Source organism: Piliocolobus tephrosceles, chromosome 18, assembly GCF_002776525.5.
Source record: "Piliocolobus tephrosceles isolate RC106 chromosome 18, ASM277652v3, whole genome shotgun sequence".
NCBI classification, from domain to species: domain Eukaryota; kingdom Metazoa; phylum Chordata; class Mammalia; order Primates; family Cercopithecidae; genus Piliocolobus; species Piliocolobus tephrosceles.
The window spans coordinates 63,660,485-63,683,747 of record NC_045451.1 but is presented as its reverse complement, the minus strand read 5'-3'; the positions used below and the strand labels follow the sequence as shown (position 1 = coordinate 63,683,747).

Sequence of the window (23,263 nt, the reverse complement as noted above, 5' to 3'; positions counted from 1 at the left end):
TGTTATCTTTGCACATGCCAGCTCCGCTTCATCTACTGTGATTGGAAGCAGTCTGACACCCTCACCAGATGCAGATGCCCAATCTTGAACTTTTCAGCCAGAAGAACTGAATGCCAAATTAAGTATCTCTTTCTTTATAAATCACCCAGCTTCAGGTATTCCTTTATAGCAACACAAAACAGACTTAAGACACTGCTCAAATTCCTCAACAGTAGAATAAATTGTACATTTCATTCACACAATGAAATATTATCCTGCAGTGAAAATGAACTGCATGCATAGTGTTGAATGAACAAAACCAGACATATAAAAAAGTATGCACTATAAAATACCAAGTATATAAAGTACTAAAATGGGCAAAATTAATATATGCTACTGTAAGTCAAGAAAGTTGTTATCCTTTGAGTATGGAGTGGTGGGTAGGGAGTGGGGGAGCCAAAAAGAAATCTTCTACAGTACTGGTGTTTCTTTTTTATCTTTTTTTTTTTTTTAATACAGAGTTTTGTTCTTGTCACCCAGACTGGAGTGCAATGGCACAATCTCTGCTCACTGCAACCTCTGCCTCCCAGGCTCGAGTGATGCTCCTGCCTCAGCTTCGTGAGTAGCTGGGACAACAGGCACCTGCCACCACGGCCAGCTAATTTTTGTATTTTTAGTAAACATCGGGTTTTACCATGTTGGCCAGGCTAGTCTTGAACTCCTGACCTCAGGTGATCTGCCTGCCTTGGCCTCCCAAAGTGCTGGAATTCCAGGTGTGAGCCACCATGCCCAGTCTGATGTTCTATTTTTTAATACAAGTGCAGTGTTCATGTTGTGAAGACCCATCAAGCTGAATGTTCATGAAATATGCACATTTTTCTGTGTATTTTACTTTAATAAAAGTAAACAAAGTGGCCAGGCACAGTGGCTCATGCCTGTAATCCCAGCACTTTGGGAGGCCAAGGAAGGTGGATCACTTGAGGCCAGGAGTTCAAACCCCATCTCTACTAAAGATACAAAACTTAGCCAGGTGTGGTGCCACATGTCTGTAATCCCAGCAACTGGGTGGCTGAGGCACAAGCACTGCTTGATCCCGGGAGGCCGAGGTTGCAGTAAGCTGAGATTGTGCCACTGCACTCCAGCTTAGGTGAAAGAGTGAGACTCTATGTCAAGAAAAATAAAAATAAGAAAAAAGTAAATAAAAGTAAACAAAACGTTGCAAATACATACAATGAAATATGTATTATTCAGCCTTTGTACAAAGGAAGGACATTCTAATACTTATTACATACAACATGGACAGACCTTGAGGACATTATGCTAAGTGAAACTAGCCAGTCACAAAAGGACAAATACTGTATGATTCCACTTATGTGAAGTATCTAGAAGAGTCATATTCAGAGAGACAGAAAGCAGTATCATGTCACTCACTCCCAAGTAGTATAATTGTCAGGGAATGGACAATGGATAATTTATACAAAGTTTCAACTGTGCATACTGAAAACAGTTCTGGAGATAGAATGAACAACAATGTGAATGCACTTTAACACCAATTAACTGTACTTTTTTTTTTTTTTTTTTTTGAGATAGAATCTCTGTTGCCCAGGCTGAAGTACAGTGGTGCAATCTCAGCGCACTGCAACCTCCGCCTCCTGGGTTCAAACGATTCTCCTACCTCAGCCTCCTGAGTAGCTGGGAATACAGGCACATGCCACCATGCCCAGCTAATTTTTTTTTGTATTTTTAGTAGAGGCAGGGTTTCACTGTGTTAGCCAGGATGGTCTTGATCTCCTGACCTCGTGATCTGCCAGCCTCGACCTCCCAAAGTGCTGGGACTACAGGCGTGAGCCACCGAGCCCAGCTGAACTGTACTCTTAAAAATGGTTAAGATGGTAAATTTTATGTTATATGTATTTTGCAACTAAAAGAAAGTTAACAACAAACTGCTCTGTGTTGGGAAAGTAGACAGTTGAGTGTATGAGAATTAATTATATAAATTAAGAGCAAATAGGCTCTAAGGTAATGGATGGTAAGGAGACTTCCTGGTAAGTATATGCACTTCAGAGCACAGATGTGCAGAGATAATTATATTGGCTAATTAGATGCAAAGGGACACAGCCTGTAGAAGGGAAAAATGGGCAGGAGATCACATGTCATACACTTTCTAATAAGCCTTAATTGTTCTAGATAGTTATAAATTTCAAGATAAAAATAAGTATTATGATTATGTAATAAAATACTGACTTATTCAATAAGGACAGAAATTTCTTTTTTTTAAGAGATGGAGTCTTGCTATGTTGCCCAGGTTGACCTCAAACTCCTGGGCTCAAGCAACACTCTTGTCTTAGCCTCCTGAGTAGCTGGTAACAGAGGCATGCGCTACATATAAGAATGAAAATACAAAAGATAAAGCTACTATTTACATAACTTTAAACTACCTGATATAAAAAAGCTGAAAGTAGTAGACAAAAACATCTTACTTACATTTGTTACTTATTTACATTTGTTTTCATGTTAGATTCTCAAAACATAAGCTCTTTTAAAAAAAGTAAAATTAAATAGAAATTGCTATTTAAGTACTTATTCAACTTACCTATTTGTTCCCCTAAGATCAGACACTGTTTTGGTACTGGAGCTCCAAATACCATTCCCCGAAGTTTATCCATTGGAGGCGCTTTATTCTGAAGGCCCCCAAACTTTCCATTACTTCGAATTCGATCTCCATCTCTGGTCAGCAGTGTAGGACAGTGTGTAATTTTAACAACCTATTGTAAGTAAGTGAAAAGTAGTCAGCAACTTATTTCAACTGCTCCAAAAAAGTTTCTGAGATTAGAAATGACAGGATCACGGTAGTATTTTCAAAAAATCAGTAACTAGCGATGTATAAGATAAACTGGAGGGAAAAATCCAGAGGCAGAGAGATGAATTAGACAACTTTTAAAATGTCAGCCTAAACTAGAACAGTGACAACGCAAGTGAAAAAAGTAAATGATGGATCGGTAAGTGGAAGGAAGAGGACAGGCCAGAGAATTCCGTGCTTTGGAACTCGTGGCAGTTAAGTATCAAGGTAGCATCACCAACCCAGTTTCCTCTGTTAGATTTAAGTTTTTTAGATGACCAAAGGAGAGCAAAAGGAGAATATTACATTGAAGAAAATACAGACTGGAAAGCACTAGACTGACTCTTCTAAAGACAATACTATGGTTTTAGGTACGGGAAGATAAAGAGGTGATCGTTTGAGAGTTAGGGGAAGTGAAATCATGTAGAAAAACTGAAGTCATGGATAGGAAAAGATAAGGGTTAAGAATTAAATTCTTATATCAGGTGTGGTGGCTCACACCTATAATCCCAGCACTTTGGGAGGCCAAGGCAGACAGACCACGAGGTCAGGAGTTCGAGACCAGCCTGATCAGCATATTGAAACCCCCATCTCTACTAAAAATACAAAAATTAGCTGGGCATGGTGGCACGCGCCTGTAATCCTAGCTACTCAGGAGCCTGAGGCAGGAGAATCGCTTGAATCCAGGAGGCAGAGGTTGCAGTGAGCCAAGATCGCACTACTGCACTCCAGTCTGGGCAACAGAGCGAGACTCTGTCTCAGAACAAAAAAAAAAAGGAAAAAAAAAATTCTTCAGAGAAGTCAGAATAAAAGAAAAACACTGGATTTAGTATGTCATGATCTAGAAGAATGTTCTTACAAAAAAGGTTCAGAAAATATTAAAAAATAAAAGTTAAACTTCATGGGTAACCAGAGACGTGGAATTCAAATAAGATATTTTTACTACTCAATATGTTAAAATACACACACACACAACTTTGATGGGGGGGCTATGGAAAAAGGGCCTTCTTGTACTGATATGCCCTGGGACAGCCCTTCTCAAAGGAAACAGGACAAGTGTTAAAAAGTGTAACATTCTGTATGATTCAGCAATTCTACTTCTAAGAATCTTATCAGGAAAAAATAATAAATGTGAATGATGTACACTGAAATACTGTTTTAATAATGAAAAGTAGTAAACTTACATGTCTCAACAAGTTATACAAGTAAATTATGGCACATCCATACAATGAAATAGCATACATAAATGAAGAACACTGTAATTTTTAACAAGTATAAAAATGTTGTCCAATCTAATATTGGGGCTAAATAGCCTCGGAATTACATACATACAAGATAAAGTAAATGTAGTAAGATGATTATTTGAAGAAATCCTGTGGTGAATTCTTTGGTAAAGCCAGTATTTACAAATTCAAAAATCATTTGTTTTTATAAGAAATAACCACAACTTAATTTCTTAGTTTTGGTTTGGGTTTATATGTTTTCTAGTGGTGAACAACGACAACAAAAATACAGACTGGCTTCACGTGTTATCCACTTATCAAGATTCAGGCAATCAATGTTTCTAAGGATTTAATATCTTTTTTTTTTTTTTTTTTTTTAAGTTGTGGTCTCGTTCTATTGCCCAGGCTGGAGTGCAGTGGCATGACCAGGGCTCACTACAGACTCCAACTTCTGGGTTCGAACAATTATCCCAATGAGCCTCCTGAATAGCTGGGACTACAGGTGTAGGCCACCATGCCTGGTTACTTTTTTTTTTTTTTAAACTTTGTAGAGTTGGCATCTCACTATGTTGCCCAGGCTGGTCTTGAACTCTTGGCTTCAAGTGATATTACTGCCTTGGCTTCTCAAAGTGCTGAGATTACAGGCAGGAGTCATCATGCTCAGCCTAATATGACCTTAAATAAATACACTAAAATGTATAGATTTTCTATTCTCTTGTTAACAGACAATATGAGGGAAGCGTTATGGTAGAAGGACAGACAGTTTGGCTCTCCTTTTATGATGATTCTGGTAATACTACTTTCACAGACAGTTTCTCAATTCTCCCTCAACCTCATGATTCTACCTCATTAAGTACACTATTAGGACAAAAAAAGTCATGACAACGCTTGCAAATTCTGCAAATTCTGGAATGAACAACAATATTACAACTCTGAAACCCAACAATGTTACCAAGGAATGTCCTAAGAGCTTTTTCTCAGAAGAGTTTTAAAATAATATTTGATTGGCAAAGTTACATATGACTTCATTTAGAAATCTGGAAGCAAGGAAATCAATATGTGCTATTATCAATTATGAAGAACAAATACTATTCCTTTTTTGTCACATATGTGCTATAACATTTTTGCAAAACTAGTATTGGTATCTTTCATCAGTTTTAAGATATTTTCAGTATTAGTTCTTCAACTATTGCCTATAATCCTTTTATAAACTCTCTCCTCTCGACACTCTGATTAAATTTGGGTTAGATGCTCTCTCATTCTACCCTCCATGTCTCTTCAACTTCTTTGTCTTACATTCCATTTTCTCTTTCTCTCTGGGCTGTAGTCTAAATATTTTTTTCTGACCCTCTTTTTAATTCACAAATTCTTAAGATGTTAAACCTGCTCAGTTAGTATTTAATTTGTTATAATCTTTTCATTTTTAGAAGCTCTATTTGATTTTTCTAAGTTGACTTATTCTTTTCTCATTTTCAACTTTCATTTTTTGAACTATTTTAATTAACTATTAATATAGATATTTTTCAGTTTAACTTGTTCTTTTCTCATTTTCAACACTTTCATTTTTTGAACTATATTAATCAAATATTAACACTTTAAAAATATTTGCTCTCATTTTCAATGTGGAAATTATTTCCATTCAAAAACAATGGTGAAATTCCTCCAGAAAACATTTGTGTTTGCTTCAATCAGGTATCTAAGGACACTACTAGTCCAGCACATGAAACCAAATGTTTACCTTGAAGGTTTTCAGAACATCTAAGTAGTATGAATACAGGTTGCAAACAGATATTAGAGTCAATTGTTATGTTGATGAATTCTCTAGAAAAATGTTTAACTTTTTTACTTTTCCGCTTAGTCCCAAAGTTCCAGAGAGAGAATTTTCTGGTAGTTCCCTGAAGCAGCTGGAGTTGAGATGAAGGTGGCAGGTTTATATGTTTACCCTTACACTAAAGTTTCTCCTCACAGAGGGGGTGTCCCCAGTTATCAGATTCCCCATGTTGTTTAGAACCGTGGGTTTTGTCTCCTACCCTCAAAAGCCCCTCGAGGGAGTAAAAAGTCAGTGCTTCAGTTCAATTAGTTTGGCAAACGTTCTCACTGCAAAAATCTGGCATTAGTGTTCTGTTTATCTCTCCAGGTTCCCACTTCCACTTAGAATCCTTACTTTCTTGCCAAGTTCATTAAGATACATATCTGAAATAGCATTTTAGCTAATCTCAGCTGGAGTTTCCAATGGGCTATCTGGTTTGTCTAATTCATCATTGTATGACCCTCTGTGCACTGTGCCTACTGCTATGCTGGAACCAGCTTGTACTGGGTCACGAAAGCCAGGTCTCCTGAATACCACATTCGTATAGGCATGAAGGACTTCATACAGACTGCTGGAAATCATCCATGATACAAGTACCATACATAGATATTGGCAAAATTTCTATTTCTATTTCTATTTCTACACCATAGAAATTGGCAAAAGCTACAAATCAGGGACTTCCACATGCCTATAGTTCAACACATAACAGCACACCACACCACTGTCTCATACACAGTAAGTATCCAAATATCTCATTGAACAGGAGTCTTCCAGTTATCATCCTATTAGTTAGTTCTATCCTTACGAGCAAGCTTCTCGCCGTCTCCAAACTGATTCCATGTTATCATAACACTTAATGGGTATGTTTCTATTTCGTAATTCGGGATATATAAAAATGCTAATCACCACCAGAATATAGTAGCTCTCCCACCCACAGCCAGTTTCTGGTACAGTATATTATACTTATTATTAGGTTTACAAGGAAACGTTAATGAAGATGCCAAATACCATTTTCTAATTAGCTATATAGTGCTCAATAATCCCAGTAATTTAGTTTTCCTAAAACTACGATGAATTTATTACTGCCTTTAAAAAAAAAAAAAGAGTCTTGCTCTGTCGCCTGGAGTGTGGCGGCATGATCTCAGCTCACTGCAACCTCCACCTCCCAGGATCAAGTGATTCTCCTGCCTCAGCCTCCTAAGTACCTGGGATTACAAGCACCTGCCACCACGCCCAGCTAATTTTTGTATTTTTAGTAGAGGGGTGGTTTCACCATGTTGGCCAGGCTGGTCTCGTAACTCCTGACCTCAAGTGATCCGCCTGCCTTGGCCTCTCAAAGTGCTGGGATTACAGAAATGAGCCACTGTACCCGGCACCCTATTACTGCTTCTTAACTAGGCTGAAAGAAAAATTACACCAGTTTAGTTCTAGCTCTGCTATAAATTAGTAAAGTGTGACTTGGGCCAAATCCCCCACCTCTTTAACTATTTTAATTTTTTTAGACAGAATCTCATTATATTGCCTAGGCTGGAGTGCAGTGGCTATTCACAGGCATGATCAGAGCACACGACAGCCTACAGCCTAGAACTCTTGGGTTCAAGCAAACCTCCCTTAGCTTCCTAAGTAGCTGGAACCACAAGTATGCATCACATGTCCAGCTCTCCATTATTTGTTCTCAGCTTAAGGTCTCTCATCTATTCTCACTGGTCCTAAATCATCCTAGATGATCCCTATGGTCCCCATGATTCTAGAATACACTATTTACAGATATTGGCTTAGATCAAATCCAGGGTACTGCCTATAACATGTGTCCTTAGGGTCAAAATCAAGTCAAGGACGTTCCTCTGTTAAGACTTCTGAAAGATTTAAACTACTGCCCTCCTGGATCCTCTTAGCTAGACAAAAGGGCTTCTAAAACTCTAAATGGCATTACCCTACTCTATCTCACCCTCATACGTGAGAAAAATAACCCTAGCAGACATCCCCAAAAGAACCCCTGGCCAATACCAGTTGATTTGCCAGATGACAACAGGTACCAGTTGCCAGCTACATAAGGCAGGCATTTTAGAGCTGCCACCACTCCAGTTCAACTAGCCAACATCACTTGGAGAAACCTACAAAGAGGACTGGTATGTTGTTGTTTAAACTTACAATTTAGAGTGTTATATATATAGCAGCAGTAAATAACTGAAATATTTATTTTACCAAACTCCCCTCCAAAGGTGCTATGGGCTAAACTGTGCTCCCCCATAATCTTTTATATATTTATTTTTTACAAGACCAGTCAAGAAGACTAGTGAGAAGGGGAGGAAAGAATAAAACAAAGAGTTAGATCTATAGCTGATTGTGAACAATCAACTGAGATAACTCATTACCTTTGTTTGGGACCAGCCCCCCACAAATCCATGTTAAAGTCCTAACCCCCAGCCCCTCAGAATGTGACATTATTTGGAGATAGGGTCTTTACTGAGATAATCAAGTTAATTTGAGGTCATTGCGGTGGGCCCTAATCCAATATGACTGGTATTCTTACAACAAGGGGGAAATTTGAATACAGTCACATACAGATGTGAAGAGACAGGGGAAGACAGTCCTCATCTACAAGGCAGGGAGAGGCCTGGAACAGATCCTTCATTCATAGTCTTTAGAAGAAACCAACCCTACTGAAACTGTGAATTTGGATCTCCAGTGTCAAGAACTGTGATACAATAAATTTCTATTATTTAAGCCACCCAGTCTGTTGTGGGACAGTAATATTTCTATCATTTACATCAGTTAATGGCTGCCCTAGAAAACTAATACATAGAGCTACAGCAAATTACATTTTACACCAAAATTACCTGACAGTACTTTTTTCCAGTGCTAACAGACACTGTTTTGAGTCTTAGACAATTTCATAGCCCCAAAACACATCCATTTAAATTTGCATCCTGGTCCATTCATTCCTACATTTTGCCTACTTTTATGTTGCTTATCAATTTGCAGAATTTAAATTGGTCTTGAAAAGGCTACTTAGTCATTTATATATGTATCATCAAATGGATATGATACACATTAAAACTGAAGTCTACAAATTTAAAAAGAAATCAAATACATACCTCTTTTCTATAATGATTGGCTGCATCCAGATTATCCAAAATAATGGTGTCTCCTAACAGCATACCAAATACTAAAAAAGTCAATAAATGAATTTTGAAAATTATGATATTTTCCTTGGTCATATTAAAATATAATGCACACTGCAAGTCTTTCTTTGAAAGAATGCTAGTATTTGTTCTAATTTTATTTGACTGTCCTCTAAAAAATATTGGTAAAACTATGACTGATAAGCAAAATAAGAATATAAATTTTCATTATCAATAATTTATAGATTTGTATCACAAATTTAACATCTGTACAAAAGTAAAGCCACCATAATGTCTTTTACCTGTTTCACAATGTTCTACATTATCTGGAAATGTTAACAAGTCTCGAGCAAAGACTGGATCTCCAATGGGTTTAAAATACAATTTTCCATTTCGGAAATGAGGTAGAGGTCTAAATAAAAAGAAATTTTAAAAAGATATTAAAGTACATTACTTTTTTAATTTTAAAAAAGATAATATGGAAAACATGAATATATTACACATCATTTTGATCACATAATCGACTCCCAATCCACCACAAGTGACACTTCTAAATGATCAGCTATTATGCCCTTAGAAATGGAAACAATATTGACCATATAAAAAATCTGCTTGGTTTTATCTGTACTACTACCTTCTATTAGTTTGTATTAACAATATAATAATAGTTTCATTTGACAAGGAAAGAAAAAAAGTAGCCTCTAAAGCTGGTTCCAAATGAGAGTATGAATGATGTAACTGTTCATGTGAAGAGTGGTCACAGAATGACTAGGGGAAGGGGCAAGGCCCAAGACTGAGAAACATATGAGGAAGGCAGCTCTATGTCCCCTGTCTCCCTGTCCTTCCGACACAATAGGAAGAGGAACTGAAGCCAGTAGATGGTAACAATGGAATTTCAGAGATGGTAGTTAATTGGGGTGTTGGAGACTTTCCCTTCAACATAGATGTAGAGGAGCTCTAGTTAACTCAATCCCAGTAAGAGAGAGAGAGAATACTAGAAACAGAGAGGATAACTCGTTTCTACAACAAACGTTAGTCTTAAATGTCAAATCCATAATTTCCCTAAATCAAGGATCCTTAACTTAGTCTCCAGGGATTAAAGAGATAAATTAGCCCTCCTGGAGAAAAAAAATTCTTCTCACAAAAAGTATTAGGGTGTGAGGAGTACATGCCTCTAGTGGTCCCAGTTACTTGGTAGGCTGAGGCAGGAGGATCACTTGAGCCCACAAGTTTGAGGCTGCAGTGAGCTATGACTGTGCCTGTGAGTAGACACTGCACTCCAGTCTGGGCAAGAGTTAAACCCATTCTCTTAAGTGGGCTGGGCCCAGTGGCTCACGCCTGTAATCCCAGCACCTCGGGAGGCCGAGGCGGGCAGATCACGAGGTCAGGAGATCGAGATCATCCTGGCTAACGGTGAAACCCCATCTCCACTAAAAAAAAATATAAAAAAAATTAGCCACGCGTGGTGGTAGACGCCTGTAGTCCCAGCTACTTGGAAGGCTGAGGCAGGAGAATGGTGTGAACCCGGGAGGGGGAGATTGCAGTGACCGGAGATCGTGCCACTCCACTCCATTACCTTTATCAACACAGTAACAATGACCCGTCAGGATTTCCCATGCTGTTCCTTTGAGTACTGACTAGCTGCAGGGTAGCAGATTTTAGAATCCGATAGATCTGAGTTCAACATACAGCTGTTTTGTTTCCTCAATCTATTTTTAGATTTATAAGATGAAATAACAAGTTTACTGACATAGTAGACTCTTAATGAGATCCCATTCTCCTTCAAGTCCCCATTCCTATGCAATTACAGGCCATGAAAAGCTTTGTTTAGTAATCTGAGAAAATACTGACCAATATTCTGTTACACATTTTTATTTATTTTTTTGTTAGTATTTCCTTCCTGTCTTTAGGTGCATTATTAAAAGTAGGCCTAATCAGAGTACACATAAAATATAAAAAAGGGCCTGGATGCAGTGATTCATACCTGTAATCCTAGCAGTATGGGAGACTGAGGTGGGAGGACTGCTTGAGCCCAAAAGTCTGAGACCAGCCTGGGCAATATAGCAATAAAAAAAAAAAAAAATTTAGCTGGGCATGCTGGCATGCCCCTGTAGTCCCAGCTACTTGGGAAGCTGAGGTGTGAGGGTAGTTTGAATCCACGGAGGTTGAGGCTGCACTGAGTTATGATCACGCCCAGCCTGGCTGACAGAGCAAGACTGCATCTCAAAAAATAAAAATTAAAAAATTAAAAAATACAAAGATATAAAATTTTTTTTATGTCTTGTGTGTATACATTACATATACATGTAATGTATGTCTTTGTGTGTATACATTACATATATACATAACATTTAATTGGCAAATAAAACACAGCCAGCATATGTAATGAAAAATGCCCATTTGTGATGAAGACAAAAATAATGCAGATAATTCAAGTCAATTCTCTGTTTTAGATATCTTTTAGATAAATCATTTTTAAATTCAAGGCTTTGATAAAAAACAGAAAATATATTTCAGAAAAAACCATTACTTTCACTTTTTTCTAACCTTTTCCAATCTGGAAGAGTCTTCTTATAAATAGAATCAAGGGGCAACACCTGCTGACGACCTTGGGTTTCATCATAGATACGACGTGCAGCATCAGTGGTTAGGGTGACTACACAGTCCATGTCACTTGCCAGATGCCAAGAAATAACCATCGCAGCTCTATCATCTTCAATTTGTGCTAGATGTGCAATCTACAACCCATTTTCATAAAATCAAGTAAAAAAATATAAAATCCATTTATAAAAATTTGATATTACTTTAAAAGCCCAAGCCTAGGTAACAAAAACTTTTCTGAAACACATGAATTAAAAATAAATTGTCAAGTTGTTAAAAACTTAACTTGAATATATTAAACATTCTATTCTATTAAATTAAAAAAATTTTTTTCTAAAGATTAAACTCCAGTAAAGTTGCAAATGAGCAAATAAAAATATCAGGAATTTTTCCTTTTCAGACCGCTCAGGGATGAAATAATTAGAAATTTTATTTGCTAGTAATATATACTTTTTTCACATGTTAACACTCTATAAATGGGATCTGTCTTCTTGGTAAAATAATCATAAAGTACACTTAAATAATATACACATAAAACAATGCAGTTCAATTAAACATATAGTTAATATGCCCTTCCCTTCTAAGTAAATTCTTTACTCCAATATTACAGTATTCCTTTCAGAAAAAAATTCTGAACATCACAAACAGGAATTGTTCCTTCTGCTACTCAGGAGGCTGAGGAAGGAGGATAACTTGAGCCCAGGAGGTAGAGGCTGCAGTGAGCCGAGATCGTGCCACTGCACTACAGTCTGACAGAGCAAGAACCTGTCTCCAAAAAAAAAAAAGAATTGTTTCTTTTGTTTCTGTTTCTAGGAACAATGCTTTGGAGCTTAGAATAAATAAAAAATTACAAATCCTTGCTTCAGTCACAAGTATTCTTTTTCTTTCCCTCAGATCAGACAGGTAATGTGCCAACAGTGTAACAAGGTTCAATGGTGGCATATTTCACACATGTGCGTGAACACCCAATCATCAAGAAGCATTCTTGTTCAAAGTCAAGTCCACCAAGATTGGACTGTTGTGGCCAGTATCAAAGCCTAACTCATTGTGCTAGGATGGTGGTGTCTACCCTTTAATCTTACTTGATCTGGTAGCACAAATCCGCCCTAACAATAAGAACACTGTGTGTCACTTTTAGAAACATCAGGCTGGACATGGTGACTCACGCCTGTATTACTAACACTTTGGGAGTTGAGGCAGGCGGATTGCTCGAGCCCAGGAGTTTGAGACCAGCTTGAGCAACATCACGAAACCCCATCTCCACTAAAAATACAAAAAATTAGGGGGGCATGGTGGCATGAAACTGTAGTCCCAGCTACTGGGGTGCTGAGGTGGGAGGATGACCTGAGCTCAGGAAGTCCAGGCTGCAGTGAGCCGAGATGCATCACTGAACTCCAGCCTGGGCAACAGGAGTGAGATCGTGTCTCAAAAAAAAGCCAAAAAACAAAACACATCCTAACATCTATCCTTATATTCTAATTCTCTAGAAGTTAGTATGAACATGCAAAAAAACTAGTACATGCAAATGAAAACAATGTTCTAGCCAATGGAGAAAGAATTAGTAGAGGCAAATGAAATGTAAGAAGAAGAAATTGCTTACTTGTGACATTTAGATGTGTTTTGTAAAAGAAATACCATGATACTATCATAAAATCTATTTAGAAGGGCATGTTAATTATAACCATAATATGTTTAACTGAACAAAAAAAAAAACTTACAACTGCTACTAAATCTTCCTCATTTAGAGATGGGATTTCAAGATATTAGGAATTGAGGAAGAAATGTGTAAAATATCTAAGTTACTTGAGGTATTCATGAAGTTAAAAACAAATACATTTTGAAGTTTGGAGGAAAAAAGCCTCCCCTTGTTCCTACTGTATTTCTACGATTATTTATTCCAGGGTTTTTTTATTTTTTTGAGACAGAGTCTCACTCTGTCGCCCAGGCTGGAGTGCAGTGGCGTGATCTCGGCTCACTGCAACCTCTGCCTCCCAGATTCAAACAATTCTTCTGCCTCAGTCTACTGAGTAGCTGTGATTACAGGCACATGCCACCACACCTGGCTATTTTTTGTATTTATTAGATACGGGGTTTCACCAGGTTGGCCAGGCTGGTCTCAAACTCCTGATCTCAGATAATGCGCCCGTCTTGGCCTCCCAAAATGTTGGGATTACAAGTGCGAGCCACTGCGCCTGGACTATTCTAGTTTTATAATAAATGCCAGGAAGAGTATTTTTTAAGGAAGGGTAAAGACTAAGGATGACATGGAAGGATTGCAAAGTTTTCTCCTACTGGTTAGGGTAGGGTTTGTACTTCTGAGGGGACAAAAGAGAAACTATGCAAAATGAAATTGCAAAGATTTCCCCCAGATTTTCAAGACATGCAATGGGAAATATTTAAAAAGGAGACTTTAAAATACATTTCTCTTGCTAAAATTTATATGTTGGTAAAAATTTTACATATTGTGCAAGAATTTTGTATTGGATGGACTATTAAAATGTGGAAACCATATATTTATATGCTTAGGATCAAAGAACTGCTTTTTTCTAAAAATTGGTTCTAAAGAATAACATTTTAAAACATTGTATATTAGCAACTTGTTTTCTAATGTATAAATTTGTATTTAATTTAAATTTAAATTCAATTTTTCAATTTGCAAATCTGAGGTTTGAGTAATAATGTACATGGTTTTGGTCATAAACATTGCTACACATTACCCCCTATTTTCAGTGGGCAGTGTATTTGTGAAGGCATATAAAATAAAGTACCACAGATTTTAGAGTCAGAGAGACCTTGAGTCACAACTTGTTAACTATATTTTAACAAGTTATTTGAGCTCCCTGAATTTCAATTTCTTCATGTATAAATGAGAAATACTACAAATAATAGTTCATATGGTGGTTATAAAAATAGAATATACATGCATAGGCAACAACCAAAGACTCCAGAGTCAGACTACCTGGGGTTTCAACCCTGGCTCTGCCACTTGCTAGCTGTGCAACTCTGAGCAAGTTACTTGACCTCGGTTTTAGCTGGGCACAGTGGCACACGCCTATAGTCACAGCTACTTGCGGGGCTGAGGCAGGAGGATCGCTTGAGCCCAGGAGGTGGAGGAGCACTGAGCCATAGTCTTACCATTGCACTCCAGCCTGGGTGACAGACTGTCTTCCCCTCCAAAAAAAGAGCTGCATGACATGAAAGCATCTCTAAGTAAACAATAAGCCTTGAACTAATACATCTTAACAACTTCTGCCACAGCCCTCAATAGTCATATTACAGATTTCAGTTTTAAACTCTACCAAATCCCTACTGCAATAATGAGAGCAGGTACTTTATTGGAAAGAAGTAAATTACAAAGAACCTGACACTTTTTTGTCACTTTTAGAAGACCCATTTTAAACAAACAAGATAATAAAATGTACTGCCTCTCCAAAGGCTTAATAAACACAAACCTTTCCCAAAACATCCCCACTGCCTTTAGTATAGTTTGGAAGAGTACATGATCTTCTAGGTTTTTTCTTCAGTTCTTCCTGTTCTGATAGCTTTCTTTTCAGAAGCGCTTCAATGTGTGGCACCTATAATTTATAAAGAAAAATTAACTACAAGACCAATTACTCTTGAACCAGGCAGCCCATAATGACAATGGAGAAAAATTAACGATTTAGACAACTCAAGGATATAAAATTGGTAAGTAGGCATTATTTAAAAAAAAAAAAAAAGACAAAACTATCAGAAAACACACACACACACACACACAAAGAAAACACAATTTTAAAAACCATGATTATAGTAATATAAAGTTCCCACTTCACTGAATTTAAAAAAATCTTAGCCAAGATATACACTACCTGTAATAGGACTTCTCTTTGAATCCAAGTTACGCATACAAAAGAATATAAATTTTAAAAATCTAGATTGCTTTTTATTTTCTCTTATTTTGTTTACCACCACATGTATTGGTTATGCACCCTTTTCAAAGCAGTACTTGAACTGATGTATTATTAACTGCATTTATTGGTGTCATTACATTAAAAATACAAATCGCAATTTCTTTGAATAGAGCACTCTTATCATTTTGTTAGTCATTTTTAATGTCTAGTGACTAGACTATAATGCACACGTCCTTGTACCCTAAAACAATACTCATAGAATTCCTAATAAAAACTGCATATTGTAGAATGGACTTTAATAAAAAATCTTTCACGTATACTTGGAAACTGTACCTGTTGTGTTGTAGGAATGTCAATATTATGTATTTTTAGTTCATTTCGCAATTGGGCCTCTTTTAATCTTGCTTCTTCAACTTGACCTAAAATTAAAAACAAAAAACTTGCATCGATTTCTGATAGACCTCAAATCATAGTTTTTGAAAAATATTTTTAAATTCCTTTCGTTTTTTCCTTTTAATGTCTGTTGCTAAAATGAAAACTGATAGGTGACCATTTCAGAAATTCAAAATTATACATCTTAAGGCTCAATTCTGATACACAAAAATGAGAAAACAAAATTAATGCAACTAAAGGGAGATATGATATACTGCAAACTCCTAGTAATCTTGGATAAGTGACCCAATTCACGAGTATACATAATTTATACAATTGCACAAGGTTGTTATCGAACAAAGAAAGACTTTATAAAAACAATTTTTAGGCCGGGCGCGGTGGCTCAAGCCTGTAATCCCAGAACTTTGGGAGGCCGAGACGGGCGGATCACGAGGTCAGGAGATCGAGACCATCCTGGCTAACACGGTGAAACCCCGTCTCTACTAAAAAATACAAAAAACTAGCCGGGCAAGGTGGCAGGCACCTGTAGTCCCAGCTACTCCGGAGGCTGAGGCAGGAGAATGGCGTAAACCCGGAAGGCGAAGCTTGCAGTGAGCTGAGATCCGGCCACTGCACTCCAGCCCGGGGGACAGAGCGAGACTCCGTCTCAAACAAACAAACAAACAAACAACAACAAAAAAAAAACCACAATTTTTAGTGCTACACAAATAACATATTATCTCATTACTAGATTTGGCTCCTATTATATTCTAAATATCCTTGATCTTGTACAGGCATACACGAAAGTGAGTACTTTGAGGCAAGCTGTAAATATTTCTTGGTTAACTTGATCAAAATAACTAACACAAAGTCAAAAACCTTAGCAAAAAAATATGACAAATGAAAAGGGAAGAGATGATAGAGCACAACTCAGAAAATGTCTTGTCTTTCAATTATATGAAACATTATTAAGAATTGCAGCAAACGTAGGCTGGGTGTGGTGGCTTACACCTGTAATCCTAGCACTTTGGGGGGCCAAGGTGGGCGGATCACTTGAGGTAGAAGTTCGAGACCAGCCTGGCCAACATGGTGAAATCCTGTCTCTACTAAAAATACAAAAATCAGCCAGGCGTGGTGGCGTGTGCCTGTAATCCTAGCTACTTGGGAGGCTGAGGCACGATAATCACTTGAATCTGGGAGGCGCAGGGTGCAGTGAGTAAGATCACACCACTGCACTCCAGTCTGGGTGACAGAATGAGACTGTGTCTCAAAAAACAAAAACAAAAACAAAAAAACTGCAGCAAATGTTCTGTGAAGTGACTCAAGAATAATTTATGTATTTCAGTATCAGTGTGTGCTGCCCCAGATACCTCCATAGTATGACAAACTGCAGATGTTTGAATAAAATACATACAGCTCATTAGTCAAATGAAAAATTACATTATATATCACTCCCTTGGTGATATTATCCAGTATCTTTTGCCAGAAGCCAGAGCTAAATATAAACATTATTATTACGTAGAAAGCCTTAAATTTTCCACAGGTCCACATTCCTAACAGAATGTGTCAATTTTTTATAAGCAAGCAGGATACAAATTTATTTAAAATAAGAAATACTTCATCTTAAGAATTCTCAATGACAGTATCAACCATCATTACCACCTTTCTGCAACATTCTACATTTTACTTGTGGTTTAGGAAAGTGAAAGCATGTTTGTGTATCACGATTTCACCTCCTGCCTCATCATTCCCCAAAGCATAATTTTTGTCTTGAATACAAAATGACTTACATTTCATTTCATTAAGAAGCTGTTGGCTGGCTTCAAATAAACTTTTATACATAATAATAGACTGAGATAATTGGTCCTTTTCTTTTGTAAGTGCTGCCATTTGTTGCTGCTTCTTAACATCTAAGAAAAAAATTGAGATAATTTAATGTAAAAACTGACTTCTAAAATATGTCATGATGTGATTAAATCGCTAATAAAAACCATGTTAATGGAAAGCAAAACAAGGTTATCTAAAGTATCACTAACAATGGAGTTTAATCATTTATTTCCTAGACACTTACCATTGTAAAACATGAATGGTAGGATATATGGTTCTAAGGTTCTTGATAAAAGTGGTAGCCGGGGCTCAAATACAATAAAATACTCAGTACTATCCCTTCCAGGACTACTTTCTGCCAGCACCAGACTCTGTACATATAAACAAACAACAGGGGAAAACAAGATTTAAAAAGAAATCTTTCAACATAAAAATGTTACATAACTCATTATGCTCTATTTTCAAGTAAGTGGTTAATTTTAAAGGCCAAAGGCATAGGCTGATCCTTAAGATTCCATTAAACCATCATCACCACCCAACACTACCCAAGACATAAAACATTTTACCTTCTGGTATTGGTTTGAAAGCCAAATGATCGTATCAATAAACAGCTTATGTGAAAATTACATATAATAAAAAATTTCAAGAAAAAGTTATTTCCTTCACATTAGAAATATTGACGGCTGCTTACAGTTTTGACCTGTAAAAAAATCTTCTTGATTCTAACCTCTAAATTGAAAGCAGCATGAAACAGCTGATAGTGTGAAAGTTATAAAAACAATCACAAAGCCCAATGCTGAGTTTAAGTTACAGCTGTTACCATGGAAATAGACCCATCAAAGTCCCAGGTGACAGAACAAGAGATTCTGAAAAGCTCTAAAGATTTTTTAAATTGTGTTTTTCTCATTAATGGACAAAAAATCTTTTGATATACTTTAAGACCATAACATATAACTAGTAAATGACACAAATATATTTTTATCTGAAATGATTTTTTTCCACACAATTCTATGGGAAACAATGACAGTAGCTGTTTTTGTTTAGACTATAACAATACAATTTACAAAGAAGCAGTATTTTTTAAAAATCTAAATCAATATGACACTGTAGGTCAATCCATGAAATAAAATTATAAATTATAGCTCACAGACTTTTTCCCAAAGAATATAGAATACAAGCCCACCATTAAACCAATTGCCAGTTTCTGAATGTGGTTTTCAACAGACTTACACAAATGCAAACACGTATTTAAAAAATACTGTTTGCATTTTAAAAATAAGTAATGTATACTTTATACTTTAGCAGCTTGATTTCAGCACTCGATTTGATCAATTCATGTGAATGTATAGATGCCAATTTAAAATTTATGCATAGTACATTATACTATACTACTCATTCATCGGGTGGTGAATATTTAGTACGTTTACAATTTTTAAACAATTATCTATAATATAGCAAAAATATATCTCCAAATGTTTCTCTGCAAATGTGTTTTCTGGGATGAATAATGAGAAGTACAAGTTTATTTTAAAAGGTAAGTATCAAATTTCCCTCATAAGAAGTTGTATCAATTTATCCTCTCACCAGCAGTGTATGGGAGTGCCAAATTCCCCTTATGCTGGCCAACATTTAATATCAATCATATATTTTTTTCTAAAAAGGAGAATTAAAAAGCAGTCATTATTATTTTAACTAATATCTCCCTGAGTGGTATTGAAATCATGCTTCTTATGTTTACATGTTATTTATATTTTCTTTTCCATTAATTGCCTGCTCATATTCTTTGCCCATTTATTTTTCTCCTGGTTTGTCTTTTTTCTTGATTGATTTGCAAGTAGTTCCTTAGGCTTTAGAAATCTGTTCAATGTATCCGTCCTCTAATTATATGTATCTAACACAGTCATGCACCACATAACAACATTTCATTAACAAAGGACCACATGTTCAATGGTGGTCCCAAAAGATTATAATACTGCATTTTACTATACCTTTTCTATGTTTAGATACACAAATACTATTATATTAAAATTACCTACAGTGTTCAGTATAGTCACATACCGTACAGGTTTGTAGTCTAGGAGAAATAGGTTATGCTGCTGGGCGTGGTGGCTCATGCCTACAATCCCAGCACTTTGGGAGGCTGAGGTGGGTGGATCGTCTGAGGTCAGAGTGTGAGACCAACCTGGCCAACGTGGTGAAACCCTGTCTCTACTGAAAATACAAAAATCAGCTGGTTGTGGTGGGCACGTGCCTGTAGTCCCAGCTACTCAGAAGGCTGAGGTGGGAGGATTGTTTGGACGCAGGAGGCGGAGGCTGCAGTGAGCCAAGAGTGCACCAATGCACTCCAGCCTGGGTGACAGAGCGACCAGAGCGACACTGTCTCAAAAAAAAAAAAAAAAAAAAAAAAGGAAATAGGTTATGACATATAGCTTAGGTGTATAGTAGGCTATATCACCTAGGTTTAAGTATACTCTATGATATTTGCACAACAATGAAATCACCTGATGATATATTTCTTAAAACATATGCCCATGATTAAGTGATGAGATGACTGCATATAGCAAAATTGGTATTTCTCCTCAATTTACTGCCTTAAAGACTGTTTTTTCTAATACAGAATCAGATAATAAATCTGATCATCCAGTGTCAACAATTATCAACACATTGTCACTGTTTCTTTTAATTCTGTTTAAGATATGCTTACAGTACATAAAGTGTAACCTTTTTTTTTTTTTTTTTGAGACAGGGTCTTGCTCTGTCACCCAGGCTGGATTGCAGTAGCATAATCATGGCTCACTGTAGTCTCAACCTCCCAGGCTTAAGCTATCTTCCCACCTCAGCCATATGAGTAGCTGCGGCTATAGGCGTGTGTCACCATGCGTGGCTATTTTTTGTAGAGATGGGATTTTGCCATGTTGCCCAAGCTGGTCTTGAATTCCTGGGCTCCAGCAATCCTTCCACCTTGGCCTCCCAAAGTGTTGAGGTTATAGGCATGAACTACTGTGCCTGGCGGAAAGTGTAACTTTTAATGTAGTTAAATATAATCTTTTCCTTTTTGTCTTGTTTAAAGAGGAATCTCCTATCTCAAAGTTTTAGTTTTTAATCCCTGATGCATACCTACCAAGAAAAAAGGATAAACAGAATAACAGAAATAAAGAGAACTGAAGAGTCCCAAACTGGATCCAAGTATAAACGGAAATTTGGCATATGAGAAACAAACAAATGCATATCAGAATGAAACTTAAGACACTGCCATCAGAAACGTCCAGCTCATGTAGGCAAATAATACAGTGAATCTGAATAGCACAATTAACAAACTTGAGCAACTACAAATTTAGATTGTAACTTTAAACAAAGCACTAACGTGGAACATTTACAAATACTGCTTGTGCTCTGGACCAGTGTTTCCTGAACTTCCCTAATGATAAGAATCACCTGCTTGTTAAAAATCAGATTTTAGAGCTCTGCTCCAGACATACTAAATCAATATGTGAGGCAGGAGCCAAGAAGGACTTGAGTTTTCTATTTATTCAGTGAGATATCAGGGACCTCTAGTGGTAAGAGTACATTTACATGCATGATGTGAAGAGATTTTTATATACAGCTGCTGGGGAATAACCAAATCTCTGTCTGAATCTCAGGAGTATATACAGCAGGCTTACCAATTTCAAATGACTACAAGGGGGCCAAGAAAACTGGACATAGCTAAATAGGAAAACAGGTAAAGTGGACTAGATGTCTTTTTCCAATACAAACCCACTCTGCATGTTAAGTATGTCTCTCCTTTGTTTTTCAACGTGGCTTTCATTACCTAATTTTTGTTAGAGCACAAGAAAATTTTACTTTATTCTCCACTATAATAAAAACAGAAGAACAAGTGTGAATATAAGTGGTAAATATATACGTCCTCAATGTCAATAAATGAAAAGAAGTGGCATGGAAGTGGCTGACTGGAAAGCAGATGCACTGAGAGGAGCAGTCACTGTTCAGGGTGAACACACAGTTGGCTAAGACAATCCTCACCCAGTGTTGCCAGATCTTTAGATTTTACCAAGTAAATCAGAAATGCAGAGTTTTATTTAAAAACTCCAGAACTTTAAATATTGGAAATTAATTAAAATGAAAATGCTGTATTGGTCAGCCACTGCCAGACCAACTGACAAGTCTTCAGGAGAGGTACAGCTTGCAGGCTCCTACTGTCTAAGCCTAATTTTACTGAAACAATGTGATGTTGCAATGAGTTAGACACAGAAATGAAAAACAACAAAAATACAAGAAAAGGTAACATTTCATATCTATTAGTACTGTTAGAATTACTGATAAAGAAAATTAATGGATTTGAAAAAGGGTCAATAAAATCCAGATATATCAAAAATTAAAGAAATAAGGATATCAGAGATAGCACTATGAATATGATCTGCCCCTCCAATATAAAGAAAGGAAAGTTCTGAAAACAAAACAAAAAAACACCTCAGGAAAAAGTACTTACATACCAAAGAGCACTAATATTTTTAAGAAAAAAATGAAAATTCAAAAAGAAATGGTCAGTAAACAATCTTAGAAAGATTAAAGCCAAAAAATGTTCAACCTTAGTAGTGACAAAAATAAATTTTTAATCAGCTATTTGGTTACAATTTTTAAAACTGCTCACATATATAGTGTTGCTAATATGAGTAAGATGGACATATACTTCTGGCAGGAATATAAACTGAAGAGCAATTGGCAATAACTACCAAAAGGTTTAAAATATGCATATCCTATCTCTAACACATTCTGCTTCTAGTAATTTCTTAAATAATATATACAAAAAGATATATAGTCATCCCTCGGTATCTGTGGGGTACTAGTTCCAGGACTGCCACAGATACTCAAATCCATGCACACTCACATCCCTGATATAAAATGGTGTAGTATTTGCATACAGCCTATGCACATACTCCATATACTTTGAATCATCCCTAGATTACTAGTAATAACTAATAAAACGCTATGAAAATAGTTGTTGTATTGTTCATAGAATACTGACAAGAAAAATATCTGTATGTATTCAGTGCAGATGAAATTTTTTTCCCAATTATTTTTGAATCTACAGATGTGAAACCCACAGATATGGGGGGCTGACTGTACATAGAAGAAAGCTAATGGAAGCACTGTTGATAAAAACAAACTTTAGAAAATAACTAAATTTCACTAAGGATTGATCAAATAAATGGTGGTCATTAACGTACAATGATGTAGGCTTACTCTTACTGAGAATATATTAGAGATGTTAAACCAGAAAAGATTTTTATAAAGGCACAATTCTATTAATGAAATTTTACGCCCTCCGAACATGTATATAAATCATATACACACATGGTACGCAGGCAGCATTAGTGTATATGCCGAAACTCTGGAAGGTAATATGAAATTGCTAATCATCTATTATCTCTGACAGGTGACAATATCTTGATTATTTATGGAAGTTCTTGCATTGTGTATTTTTAAAATACAAATAAAATTATTTTCATTTTAGAAAAAAATGAGTAACAAATGTAAGTTATTTAATTAAAATTTACCTGGGCTACATTTTTTGTTTCTATCCACATAATGGCAGC

General features: G+C 36.5%; 1 protein-coding gene and 1 pseudogene across 3 annotated transcripts in view; both read right to left on the bottom strand.

Moving 5' to 3' along the window:
* SMCHD1 (structural maintenance of chromosomes flexible hinge domain containing 1) overlaps positions 1-23,263 on the bottom strand; it is a 151,870-nt gene that overhangs the window by 16,100 nt on the left and 112,507 nt on the right. For 2 of the 3 annotated variants that reach the window (XM_023228532.3, XM_023228533.3), the window contains 8 exons: positions 17,911-18,037; positions 17,630-17,749; positions 15,801-15,886; positions 15,030-15,152; positions 11,524-11,714; positions 9,279-9,388; positions 8,950-9,020; positions 2,573-2,744 (listed from right to left, as the gene is read on the bottom strand). In XM_023228532.3, coding sequence (XP_023084300.1) covers positions 2,573-2,744; positions 8,950-9,020; positions 9,279-9,388; positions 11,524-11,714; positions 15,030-15,152; positions 15,801-15,886; positions 17,630-17,749; positions 17,911-18,037 — 1,000 coding nt within the window. The remainder of the gene's footprint in view (positions 1-2,572; positions 2,745-8,949; positions 9,021-9,278; positions 9,389-11,523; positions 11,715-15,029; positions 15,153-15,800; positions 15,887-17,629; positions 17,750-17,910; positions 18,038-23,263) is intronic. The other variant, XR_002735005.3, reaches the window with a different exon arrangement.
* LOC111553635 lies at positions 12,471-12,588 on the bottom strand (annotated as a pseudogene).